The 13,336-nt window shown below is 55.8% G+C and overlaps 1 protein-coding gene across 1 annotated transcript in view; it reads left to right on the top strand.

The window, feature by feature from the left end:
* The window catches only part of Tmem132c (transmembrane protein 132C), a 273,283-nt gene extending 262,854 nt beyond the window's left edge, over positions 1-10,429 (top strand). Inside the window, exons 6-9 of the mRNA XM_027952017.2 lie at positions 3,210-3,415; positions 4,794-5,067; positions 6,090-6,281; positions 7,852-10,429. Coding sequence (XP_027807818.2) covers positions 3,210-3,415; positions 4,794-5,067; positions 6,090-6,281; positions 7,852-9,015 — 1,836 coding nt within the window. The 3' untranslated portion in view covers positions 9,016-10,429. The remainder of the gene's footprint in view (positions 1-3,209; positions 3,416-4,793; positions 5,068-6,089; positions 6,282-7,851) is intronic.
* Positions 10,430-13,336: the final 2,907 nt, after the last annotated feature.

The raw sequence follows: 13,336 nt of genomic DNA, 5'->3' as shown, positions 1-13,336 counted from the left end.
TGCCTGTTCTGAACTAGTCACCATGGCCAGGGAGGGAAGATCACTTGTCATGATGTGTCCAGCCACGTACCTGACACCAAGACCTAGGGGATAGGGATGTGAGCAGTTTCCCAGAAATAATTAAACAATTTTCCCAGGAAATAGAAAACAGAGGTGCTGAACAGCAAAAGCAGCAAATGCACACCCTCTCTGAGCTGAACTTAGAGGGGCTTCTCCCCCTCCTACATTCACTTCTCTTCCTATATCCTCAACCTCTGAGTGGCTGGAGGATTCCTCTTGAGCATGCAATGCTTGTTGGAAGATAGGCAGTCCTTTCATGCCTCGTCTCCTGTTCTGTGCTGAGATGCTGATGGGCAGGGTAGCACATGGAGGGCCTGGGCTGGGCACTGGGCTGGGCATGTTGTCTGAGGGGATGATTTTGGTCAAAAGACTGCATGACCCAAACTGAATTGAGCCAAATAGGTGCAGAAACGTTTTTTGGCTTCTATATGTGAGGTGTAAGGGATCCCTGGCTTCAGGGATGGCTGGATCAGGAGGCTAAAAGGAAGTAGTATTTTATTTCTGGCTCTCCATCTCCTGGCTCAATGCCCCCTGTGCTGAATGAATTCTCAGAGAAGTTGTTGTAAGACGGCTGCAAGCTTCTGTCAGACCACTGCTTTTTAAGCAGAGGTCTCACAGAAGATAGCAGGCATCTTTGCCTAGCCTTGCCTGAGAAGTCTCCTCTGATGGCCCCAGTGTATGTCACCTGTTCACCCTGAGCCAATCACTGTGCTGGGGGAATATAAGCTCTGATTGGTTTAGGCCACAGTCACATGGACCTGCTCATGGCTGGAAGCAGAGCTTCATCCTTCCCCTGAGAAACCAGGGCTGCAGGGTAGGGGTGCCCCACATGACTACAAGGGGGCTCCCCTCTTCTGCCACCTTCTTACTCCTTGACACCAGCCTCTGCTGTCCCAGGACCACACTTCAGGGAACCACCTTTCCTGTTGACACCTGTTCCCTCCACGCTCCTCATGAGGGCCCATCCTGTGGGCTGAGGCCCCTCCACTCCCCACTGACTGCACCTGCAAGGGCCCCGTTTCCAGATGAGGTCACCTTGCGGTCGAGTGGGTGCATGGTTTGGAGGACACTGCTGATCCCAGTGCACGTACATACCGCAGTGGCTCAGAAGGATGGAAGCTCCTGGATTGTTTCACCTGAGGCTTCCTGGGGCTTGGGTCAAATTCTTCCCTAGGACTTTCGGCCTTGGCAATGGTGACCATGGTTGGGGCCAGCAGTATAAGCTGTTGTCCCAGCTGGAAACTGGCCAAGCATTTCTGCACAGCACTGAGCTCCCAGGACATCCCTGGGCCAGGTCCTCATGTGACACGGCAGAGTCCCAGGGTGCCCACCCCCAGGGGACCACAAAGATACCTGTGGCCTTGCTGCTTCCTGTCTGTAGAAGAACTAGTTTTCTTTCTGGCACCGTGGTCCCCACAGCCAGCCACGTAGGAGGTGGCGAGGTACCTGGAGACCTCCCTGTTGGTTAGGACTCCCTGGGCATGAGCCCAGATGGGGCCCTGCCATGCCCGGCAGCCTCCGGCCACTGTTGTTCCTCTCAATTGCTTAGATATTCTGCAGAGGCCAGGTCCCCTCCCACCCACGCCAGAAAGGTAACCGACAAGAAGCCAGCGGTCTGTAAGTTACAACATTGATTAGAGAGGAGATTATTGGAGTGACTCCTGCCCGGCCGTTATGCTAATGCTGTCCAGATCTGGGGCAGTTCTGATGTCCTAACGGCCAGCCTGGGACAGCGGCGAAAATTGGTTTCCATCCTTCATCAGCGTGGAAACACACACTGCTCTTGACCATGGGTGAGAGGACCCGTCCGTGTGTCCTTCCCAGCTGCTCCCTGCCACTGTCCCCAGCAGATGGAGCGAAGTCTCTCTGCCCAGCCCTCACCAGCTGCCTCTGCAAACAGAACAGTGCATGGAAGATGGAAACCGGGCCCAGAGTCGCCACCCACCGCCCCGGAAGGTGGGGAAGGAGAGGGTGAGCCATCACAGGAGGTCACTGCTCAGCACTAGAGGTCATCTGGTGGGGTCCAGACCTCCGGGGGGGATCTGCTTCTCCCAGAGCATGCAGACTAGGAGACAGATAAGCAAATCGGCAATTACAGCTTTGCATGGTAAGTGCTGCCCGATGACTTCATTAACTCCAAAGTGTTAAGCTCAACTGTGCGAACGTCCACCTCTCCAGCACAAATTAGGCTTATGTGTGTTCTCGAAGGAGTCACTGACCCTGGAAAGGTGGGGAAACACTGCCTGAGGTCTTCCTAGGAGCTTTCAAATTAACTTCCTGTGTTTCCACTGCTTTTCTTCCATCTCATCTCAGTGGCTCCTTGCCTCTTCACTCAACCCCAAATCCTCGACGGGTGTCCTAAGGCATCCCCATGAAGGGAGGCTCTGTTCATCCATCCATCCATCCTTCCTTTCATCCATCTGGCTGGCTATCCATCCATCTAATCCTCCCTCCATCCATCATCCTTCTATTCCTCCATCCATCTGTCCATCCATCCTTCCATCTATTCATTCATCCATCTTTCCATCTATTCATCCCTCTGATCATCCAGCCAACCAGCCAACCATTTGCCCACCTGTTCATCAATCTGTTTGTCCTTCCATCCATCTATCCATCCATCTGTTGATTTATCCATTCACCAACCCATCCTTCCATCTGTTCATCTACTCACCCATCTACCTATCCATCCATCTATCCCTCCATCCCCCATCTCTCCATCCCGTCATCTGCCCACCGTCCACTCTGCTGAGCTCCTGCTTCATGAGCAGCTGGTATAAGGAACCAAGGGCTGAAGACGAAGAGGATGCCCTCTTTGCTTTGAAGGATGTCACAGTTTAGGAGGTGATGCAGGAGCTACATGAGATAAGTCATGTTGTGTCCCTTCCTGTAATGCAGCTGTGTTTCTATTTCAGTTTTCCGTTTATTCGTATGGCACAAACAGAGCCTCTCTCTCATTTCCAGGGGTTGTAACTATCACCTTCACCCCTGCTCCCTGGGGTCACTTCCTAATGCAACCATCTGTATCAGGTCCTTGTCTGAGGGATTCGAAGCCTATGTACTTTCCAAGAAAATGGGGTGAACTGAACTGAAGACAGGTGGTCTTCAGGGTCCTGAGGACGTCTCTATCCCCACTCCCTCTGTCTCTGCAGGTGTCCGACCACTGTGACTATGTCTTTGTCAATGGCAAAGAGATCAAGGGCAGGATGGATGCAGTAGTGAATTTCACCTACCAGTACCTGAGCGCCCCCCTGCACATCACCGTGTGGGTGCCCCGGCTACCCCTGCAGATTGAGGTCTCTGACACCGAGCTCAGCCAGATTAAGGGCTGGAGGGTCCCCATCGTGGCCAGCAAGAGGTGAGCCTGGCATGAAGGAGGTATCCTAGAACCTCCATAACTACTGCTTTATGGACAGTTTTGACTCTACAGGGGCCGGTTCAGGACCTCGCGCATAGTAGGCACTGATGTTCTCACGACTTTTTCATCTCCTAACCCTAACAAGAGCTCCCTGAAGGGGCCAGGGCTCAGGATGGCCCAGCCAGAGCTGGACCCACAGCTGCTCAACAGAGGGTCTGCATCCAGCCCGAGATGTCCTCCTGCTGCCCGTGGGCTGGGGAGAGTCTCTCTTGCAAGTGGTTCTCCAAATGGCAGCACAAGTGTCTCCATTTTTCTAGGCCTTCAAGCCCCAGGGAATTTGAGGTTTGATTTAATTTTCTAAGGAAAGCATCCACCCTCTCCTGTGCTTTGTGAATATCTCTAAGCTTGAAGTGCTCTGTGCAGGTCAAATTATTGGATACAATTTAATTGCATTTCTACTGGAACACAGGGCTACTGTTTCAAACAGCCTCTAATTTGTTTATTCTGTGTGATTCTGGGTCCTTGGCAGGAGCTTGGGGTCTAGTGGGCTCAGAGCTATGACACCCCCTCCACTGTGTTGCCTAAGGGGGTGTCGTGGCTGAGGTCCTGGCTTCAGGCCTGGAATCCCCCATCCTGGGCCATCAGGACTGTCCCTGGGGGCTCCCAGGCACAGGAGTCTTCATTAGATTACAGCAAGAGTGTGTCTCAACAAGAGCGCACAGACAGGGAGTCAAACCTCCCAGAAGAGCTTGAGGGAAATCGGCCTGATTGGGGAGGACAGTGGTCCTTCAGGTCACACCGTGGTCAGGAGTGGCCAAGAGAATGGGTGTGTCCCGCGTGGAACCAGGACATGCTGCGTTCCCATCCACACAAGGTCTGCTGTGGACCAGCTGTGGAGCCAGACCCCTGACCTCTCTGTGCCTCCGTATCCTCATCTAGTTAGAAGGTGCTGATTGGAGAGTTTATACACAGGGGGTCAGTGGGGCCTGGCTCACCTCAAGAGCATGAACGGCTCTGTCCAGCAGAACTTTCTGCAGCAGGGGGCTGTCCTAGAAGGACGCTGTCCAATATGGTAGCCACCCATATGGCAGACACGGGGCACTTGGACTGCCATGCGGCTGAGAAGTTGAGTCTTTTAATGCATTAATTTGTGTTAACTTACTTTTAAATAGCCACAGATGGCAGATGGATAGTGCACACACAGTGCGTGCTTAGTTAGCCCGTAAGTCTTTAATCTGCTGACAGACACGTTCCAGGAAGGGTGTCCAGCCCTTTGTGCTGCCCGGGGTTGAACTGGCATGCCTGTGACCCAGGGCAGGTACAGAATGTCTGCTCTGGGAGGCCTCTGGATCCCAGAGCGGCTGTTCCTTTCCCTCAGGCCCACGCGGGACAGTGAGGACGAGGAGGAAGAGGAGCGGCGTGGCCGGGGCTGCGCCCTGCAATTCCAGCATGCCACTGTGCGGGTCCTCACCCAGTTTGTGTCCGAGGCGGCCGGCCCCTGGGGCCAGCCAAGCCACCTGCTGGGCCCCGGCTGGCAGTTCGACATCACCCCCCTGGTGGTGGACTTCATAAAGCTGGAGTCACCTCATGTGGCCACGCTGCAGGATGGCAGGATCCTGGTCGGACGGGAGGTCGGGATGACCACCATCCAGGTAGGAAGCGAGGGCTCGGGACGTCAGCCTGCTTCCTGGTAGTGGTGCCCAGGGCTCCCAATGGGCAGGTCATTGTGGACAATTCCCTGGCCCCCGATGGCTCCAGAGGGCCACATGGGGGTGCAGAAAGGGCAGCCCACCCAGCACCTAGGGCTCCAGATCTGCTGGGGCACCCCAAGGCACCCACACTGCTGCTGCCTCCCACCCAGGCTCCCCCAGGGAGCTCCCCTCCAGGTCCCCTTGCCTGCCCCTCTCGGGTGACTTTTGTGTCCTCTGTGCATCTGTGAGTGGCCGGCTGGAGCCGGCAGGTTCCTGTCTCTGCTACTTTTGGACATGGCCACCAGCCCTTCATTTGCTCTCCGACTCTTCAGCATCCACACCCCATCTTTTGCTTCAGGAGACATGTGGGGTGTTTTGGGACAGACAATGGGGTGTGGATAATCTTTGTGGATAATCCCTCAAGTCCCTGTTGCCCAACACCTTTCTGGAATGTCGTTCTTGATCTTTAAACCATGTGTGGAAGTGACTGGTACAGTCCGCCATCTCCCCTGGACATCTCCACCCCATGGAGCTTATGGGAGGGGGAGAAACCAGTGTCCCAGCAGGTATGGACTATTTTATTCCAGTTCTTCCCAGTTGACTCCATACTTCACTCAAAATTTGAATCAGGTTGCACAAAGTCAGTTAATGTGCAACGCATCACAAGTCAACAGGATCACTCGATACAGTTAACCAGGTTGTGCATTGTACAGGGCACCTCTTCTAACTGGGAGGGGTCATTCTCTTTTAAAGACATACTGAATTTTAATATTTATTTCAATTTTCCAACAAATAGAACTAAAATTGCTTGGGGAAGGGATGGCTATCTGATTCCCCCCTAAGCCACAGTGTGGGCCAGCGTTGATAGTGGGATGGGCATGAGACTCCCTTGCTCTGTGTTCTGGACTTAGGCCCAGTTGGGGAGTTTCTGACATCTGAAAATAGGTGTGATGAGTTTTCCTCATGTCCTTCCAACCCCACAGGTGCTGTCCCCACTGTCTGACTCCATCCTGGCAGAGAAAACGGTCACCGTGCTGGAGGACAAAGTGTCGGTGCTGGACTTGGCCATCCAGCTCGTGGCCGGGCTGTCTGTGTCCCTCCACCCCAACGCCGAGCACAGCAAGGCCATCACAGCTGTGGCCACCGCCGAGGAGCTGCTACGTACCCCCAAACAGGTAGGACCTGGCGGAGGGCAGGCCACGCGCCTGAGGGGGGAGTGTTCAACTGCAGCAGGTCAGCGCAGAGGTCAAGTCCTGAGCACTGAAGCACTCGACTCCCCGCCAGCCTGTGGAACCTGGCCAGGTGCGAGTCCATCTGCAGCCCTCCCAGGGGGGACTGGCCATGCTCTTCGTCCACCCTCCCGTCTGCTGGGGGCACAGTGAGCCTCTGAAACTGTGGGTCCGATCACGTCCTTCTAGGGCTAAAACTGAGGCAGGGGACTTCCCACTGACCTAAAGAGGCCGTGTTCCCTCGCAGCCCACAGGCCCCCACGCAGGGCCTCTGATGGCACCTGCCCTCCCGGCCTCCCTGCTGTGTGTCACACGCCCTCCTCTTGAGCTTCCCAGAGCCTCCCTGCTGTTCCTCTGGCCTGGGACACGCAGCCCTGGCCTTCCCCTGAGCATCTCTCTGCCCGATGCTTAGGCCCAGCTGCGATCCCAGAGCTCGAGGTGCCTCTGCCACCAGCCCTGCTCTGCCCCCACCACCCCGCTGTTATCTCTCTTTCCCAATCTGTCACCAAGTAGGGAGCATAACTGTGAAAGAGAAGGAATGACCGTGAGGGCACCTGACCCCTCAGGGCAGAGCTGGACATCAGCTCTCCCCACCCATCTCTTCACACCCTGCCCCAGGGGCACCCAGGCTCCACCTTAGCTGATGGAGGCCTGGTCCCCATGTGTCTGCCCCAGGGAGTCCCCACCTGGGAGGCACAGTCTCTGCAGCCAAGTGCATCCAGCCTTGCCTGGGCTGTTAGCTGTGTCCACTTGTCCAGGGAGGAGGTGGATGGGATGCTTCTGCTTACTGAGCCTCTGCCAGGTGCATTTGGACTGGAGGTGGGGGCGTGACCTGCGGGCTGGTAATTCTCAAACTTTCTTGACTGTTTTCCCTTCTGGGAACTCTGTGTAGCTGCTTGGGCACTGATGGGAAGACAGCCAGTCTTTCCAGTCCACTCAGCCCTCACTCTGGCCCGAGCTTCCTGTTTTCCTCGGTGATAATTCCACAAAAGCAACCTGCAGAGTGAAGCTGGCACAGCCAAGCGGCCACCAGAGAGCACTCAGCTGGCTCTCAGCACATCACTGCTGTGGACTGACCGTCTCCTGGGGGCGGGGGGGCTCAAAGGCAGAGCAGAAGGTGCCCCCAGCTCACAGGGCAGGTGCAGCGAGGAGGGGGCTCCTGTTCATTGCCTGGGGCTCTGACGGTTCTCCCACCCACCCCTCCTCGGCAGCCTTGTTATCACGAGCACCTGGCCACTAATAAAAGGGTCTGCCACAGGTAACAGGGCCCATCTGGTGACCAGTGGTGAAGACAGGAAACTCATATCTGTTGGCTTCTTCTCCTGGGAAGGGCCAGGCTGAGGGTCCTTGTTGAAGTTAAGGTGCTTTTATCTGTCCTTGGTGTAAAACTGTTTTCTTCCCCAGATTCGTCAGCCACGGGGTCTGGATTTGGGGTCCCTGTCTGGGGCATCATTCTCGTGGGTGGTTGGAGGAGAAGAGCCTCCCCAGGTGGTTCTCACTGCCTCTCTCCCCGCAGGAAGCCATGGTCAGCACGTGGCTACAGTTCAGTGACGGCTCCGTGACACCCCTGGACATCTACGACACCCAGGACTTCTCGCTGGCTGCCACCTCCCTGGATGAGGCTGTGGTGTCTGTTGCCCCCGCCCGCTCTCCCAGGTGGCCCATGGTGGTGGCCGAAGGGGAAGGTCAGGGCCCGCTGGTCCGAGTGGACATGACCATCGCCGAGGCCTGTCAGAAATCCAAGCGCAAGAGTGTCCTGGCCGTGGGCATCGGCAACATCAGGGTCAAATTTGGACAGAGTGACGCCGACACCAGCCCCACCGGGGACAAGGACGAGGATGACATCAAGAACCACACCAGTGACCGTCGGCAGAAGGGCCAGGACGAGCGTTTCCAAGAGCGTGAGGAAGGGGCCCTGCGGAGGGCCACCACGACGGCCAAGTCACTGCAGGACAACAGGGTGGGGAAGAGCAGCCAGCTGGACGGCGGCGCGCGGCCCGGGGAGGGGCAGCTGCAGAACATCCCCATCGACTTCACCAACTTCCCAGCCCACGTGGACCTGCCCAGGGCGGGGGCCGGGCTGGAGGAGAGCGACCTGGTGCCCACGCCCCGGGGCCTGAGCGACCTGGAGATCGGCATGTACGCCCTGCTGGGGGTCTTCTGCCTGGCCATCCTGGTCTTCCTCATCAACTGTGCCACCTTTGCCCTCAAGTACAGGCACAAGCAGGTGCCCCTGGAGGGCCAGGCCTCCATGACCCACTCCCACGACTGGGTGTGGCTGGGCAATGAGGCCGAGCTCCTGGAGAGTGTCGGGGACCCTGCCCCGCCCCAGGACGAGCACACCACCGTCATCGACCGCGGGCTGGGGGGCCACGAGGAGGGCGACCACCTGCTCCTCAACGGGGGCTCCCAGAAGCAGGTGCAGAGCCAGGTGCGCAGGCCCACGGACCCAGGGAGGCCAGGCAAGGCACAGAAGCAGGAGCCCCCACACTCGCCCACCTCCAAGCGGAAGAAGGTGAAGTTCGCCACCTTCACCACCATCCCCACCGACGGAGGCTGCCCCACTGTGAACTCCATCCTGGGTGGCCAGGAGGAGATCCAGTGGGTGTGCCAGGATGTGGAGGTGGGTGCTCCCAAGGAGCTCAGAAACTATCTGGAGAAATTCCAGGAGAAGGCCTAAGTCCTGTGGCCAAGGGCCTTCAGACCCTGGGGTCGGCGGACACGGGCCCCAGTGGGCAGAGGGCATCCTGAGAGGTTGAGTGGGGCTGGGCTGGGCTCCCCCCAGGCCCAGTGGGAAGGACATTTTTGTATCAAGGGTTTTTTAGCAGTTGATGACGGTGGATTTTGGAAAGTCGGTTCCCCTGTTCTGGGAGGCAAGGGACAGATGGGAGTGCTGAGGCCTGCCACGCCCCACGGGGATATTGTCTTACAGACACCCACGAGCTACCAAAAATGATTTGTTAAAAAATGCAAAACGACAGATAAAAAGAGACAAATCATACTCTGTTTATATTTCTAATAAAGAAGCAGAATACAAAAGTAGGGTCTTCCAAGAGGAGGCCCTGCATCCGAGGTCCACTTGGCCAGGGAAGTGACCTTCTCCGTGCCGACGTGGCCTCCGGGCAGAACTGAGGACCTGGACATTCCAACAGTGGCCTCCTCTTTCCTCTTGCACATTTCCTTTTTACGGCCTAGACTCACATTTGATTTATATTTAACACTGATCTCTGAGGATCACGTGGTATATTTTTCCTAAATGAAATATAAATTATATTCTCTTCATCAGACAGCTTTTCGGCAACGATGTCCATCCCTCCATTCCTCGCCCTGTGACTGTCGTGCTTTCTTGTATCCCTCCGGCTTTGCTGGGACTTTACAATTAGGAAAAGCTCTCTACGCCTTCAGTGACCCCACCACCACCATCACAGGGTCAAGGCCCGGGAGTGGGTCCCGTTCAGCAGGACGGAGCCCAGCCTGGACCACCCACCACACAGAGTGCCTGCCCGGTGGGGAGGTTGGGTCAAACCCCAGAGAGGCTGTACCCAGGCGGAATCGGTGTCAACTTTCGGGGTGGGTCTGTCGCAAGGCACAGCCAATGTTGAAAAATGACCCACGATGAGAAGTGTTTGGGGGGATTTAAGCTGCTTTTCTGACTTTGCCGGGCAGGGTACACCAGCATAAACTCGGAAAACGCGCCCTGTGTTTGATGTCCCTCAGCTGTGCTCTTGAGTAGCATCACCGTTAGCCTCACACCACAAAACACATTCATCCAAAGTAATAGGCACGTGGCTGAGAAGACCTGCATGGGGTGAAATGACCACCTTTGTGACTCTCTGTTCAGTAGCTGTGGAGGGGACAGAGCTTAATGCTCCCAGCAGGGAGACGCTCACAGAGATGCCAGGGATGGTTTCTGGTGTTTTTTTTTATCATTATTATTATTATTGTTACTAAAGTCAGTAGCTGGGAAAGGGTCCTGGAAGCCTCTGAGGCTTAGTTGGACCTTTGAAAAATATATTTGTAGCACATATTATAGACAGAAAGAAGCTATTTATTTATACCTGTGATGCCAGTTGTCATTAAAATGCTTCCGGTGGCTTGACTGCTCAGCGTCTCCTGGGGTGTTTCTTCTGTCACTCGGTTCTCGCTGGGGAATCCAGCTGCTGGGCCAGAGGGGATGGGTGCATTTACCTTTTCCCCTCTGCTTCCTGAAAGATCCAGGGTGCTCGCTAATCAAGGACCTGTGGTCCCCACACTCACTACCACCTCCATCCCACCCTATCCCCAGGGCTCTGTGAAGCAGGGCAGCAGGCCTAGTGCCACTTTCTGATTGGGTAGCACGGGGGAGACTCGTCAACACCTTCCAAGGTACAGCTGTGCTGCTGGTCCTGAGGCCTGCACTTTATCCCCCACCTCGACCCCGGACCTGGAAGTGGGAGGGAAGCCCCATCAGGCAGCCTGTGGGAGGCAGGGTTGGTCTCTCACTTTCCTTCCAAGCTGTGGTCGCTTGTTCAGGGTCTGGGCAGGATCGTCGTTGCTGCCCACTGGTTTGGGAGAACGAGACTTATTTTTCCATAACAATTTTATGGAGACGTAATTCCCATGCCATGAAACCCACCAGGGTGGTATCCAGCTCGGTGTTTCTAGCCTGTTCACAAAGCAGGGCATCTAGCACAGCCTCGGGTTTAGAACATGTCCATCACCCCAAGGAGAAGTCCTGTGCCCATCAGCTGTCACTTCCCCGGCCCCCATTCTCACCAGCCCTGAGCAGCAGCTGCAGTGTCTTCTGTGTGCACAGGATGTGCCTGGAGGAGCAGATGCTGCAGTCATTATGGGACTCTCCCGACAGCTGGCGTGAGGGGCTGCCGTCCCCAGCAGCAGCGACTCTGTTTCCTTCTTGGAGAAGGAATCTTAAAACAAAAACGAGCTTGCTCAGGCAGGGCACTCAGCTCCAGACCTTAAAGCAAACTGGATCAGCCTCAAGGATTCGGTCTCCCTCCGCGCTCACACCCGCTGCGCCCACCCACGGAGCCCTCTCTCCTGCCTTTGTGAATGTGGATCCTCACTGGGTGACTGTGGACCACCCAGTCCACAATCTGTGTACTCCGAAGATGTGTGTCAGTGCCTTCTGCAAATAAGGGCACAGGTATCAGGGGTACGCACATCCCAGGAATGGCTCCGGCTTTCCCCAAGGACACCAGTCTGCAGCAGAAGACCCCACACACAGAGCCCACTTGTTTGGACAATCTTGCTCCCCGTGCAAGTTGTGAAATACAAGGGCCCTGTCTCTTCATTGTCACCTGACACACCACGTGCCTGGCCCTGCACCACATGCCAAGGTTGGAACAAGAAGCGAGACCACAAGGCACTGGGGTTGCTGTGCTGCTGGGCAGTGGTTGCACTCCCCTGCCCTCTCTTCCCACCTGTCTGTCCACAGTCGTTACCCCGGTACCCCACAGACCCTCTTTTGGCTTTTCAGAAATGTGAGAGTCTGAAAAAAGAAACAGCAATGGCTATAATCATTTAAAAAATAAATAAGCCCAGTTAATGAGCCGGGTCACCACTCTGTGCCAAGACCAGTTCAACACTCTCTAGTTATGGGCGTGTTACCCCCAAGGAGATGTGAACCCTGGTACAGGTCCTTCCCCAGGCCACGGCCTGGGTGGCAGAGCTGGGTCCAAGTCCCCGTGTGTCTCCCCATCTACATTCTTAACTATCATGTGACACAAGCTTTACGTGTCTTATCCTGTGACAAAAATGGAATTCGACTGACATAAAAGCAATTCGGTTTCGAGACACAAGATCTGGGTGATGAAGGAAGGCAGGAGAAAAGGAGGAGGAAAGTGGAACCTCCCAGACCCTCCCCGCAGACACAAACGATAACTCGTCCCACGAGCCTTTCAGGTTTGTAACATTGCAGGTCAGTTCACGTGTTCCTATTCATGTTTTGAAAACTCACCATGATAAGTGTGAATCGTGGACCACTGTCCAGTCTTTACAGTAGCCCATTCTAAGAAATTTTTGAAAGGGATCAAACTCCCTCTGCCAGGCCCCTCAGGCATGTCCTTCTGCTTCTCTTGAGGTCAAGGGGTGTACTGATTGTTAAGCATCATGAACTGGGGGAGCTCTGCAGCCAGAGGTAGAAGACAACAGGTCCCCTCCTGGGAAGCGGCTGCTGCATGAGGCGCTCTGCAGTGAAGGCAGGGGGTGGGCACGGAGCCGCCCCCGTGCAGCCCATATCTGCTGTCACCAGGCACCTGCTGGGGGGAGGCCCAAGGCACAGGGGTGAACGGGAGCACCAGCCCTGCATCGCCCAGCCCTGCACGGCCAAGGAAGGCCATGTCTGCAGCTTGCTCCCCAAGACACAGAATGCTGAGGGTGCCGTGAGCAGGTCACGTCAATAGGTGGCAGTACCAACCGTTGGTGGGACCTTCCTCAGCCAAATGCAGGGAGACTCCTGTGACGAGGAAGCCAAGTTCCCGTGCATCCCGAGTGGGGTGGAGCGTAGAGGAGAGTTATCACAAGCTCTCAGAAGGCAGCCATGGCCGCCACAATGGTCCCAGAGACCCTGGACTCGCACCAGGGGAATCCCATTTCTGCCACCAACTCTCTCCGAGGACATTGGCGATTCATGCTGAAGGGCTCAGAGACTGATCCAGGAGCAGAAGCCCAGAGCTTGCAGCAGGGTCCCTGGGCTGGGTGGACAAAAGTGTGTCAGAACATGGTTCTCTCTGGAGCCTGTGGCGGCGTCTGGACAGTACATGGGCAGAGCAGTAACGAAGCACATGGGGGAGAAAGGGAGCCTGAAACCTGGCTGATCTCACGGCACTTAGGAGAGGGAAAATGGAGACTGAATTCCACAAAGAGGGACCCCCAGTTGGCACCCAGTGTTAAAGCTGAGACCCTGGACAGCGTGTTCCTCGAAGGGAGCCAGCTGGCCTGCAGCGGCCCTAGGGAAGCCGGGGGCAGGGCCAGGAGTTGAGGCAACTCATGATTGAGTCCCG

This window comes from Marmota flaviventris, chromosome 1 (assembly GCF_047511675.1).
Source record: "Marmota flaviventris isolate mMarFla1 chromosome 1, mMarFla1.hap1, whole genome shotgun sequence".
Lineage (NCBI taxonomy): Eukaryota > Metazoa > Chordata > Mammalia > Rodentia > Sciuridae > Marmota > Marmota flaviventris.
The sequence above is the reverse complement of the archived record's forward strand: the minus strand, read 5'-3'. Positions and strand labels throughout refer to the sequence as shown.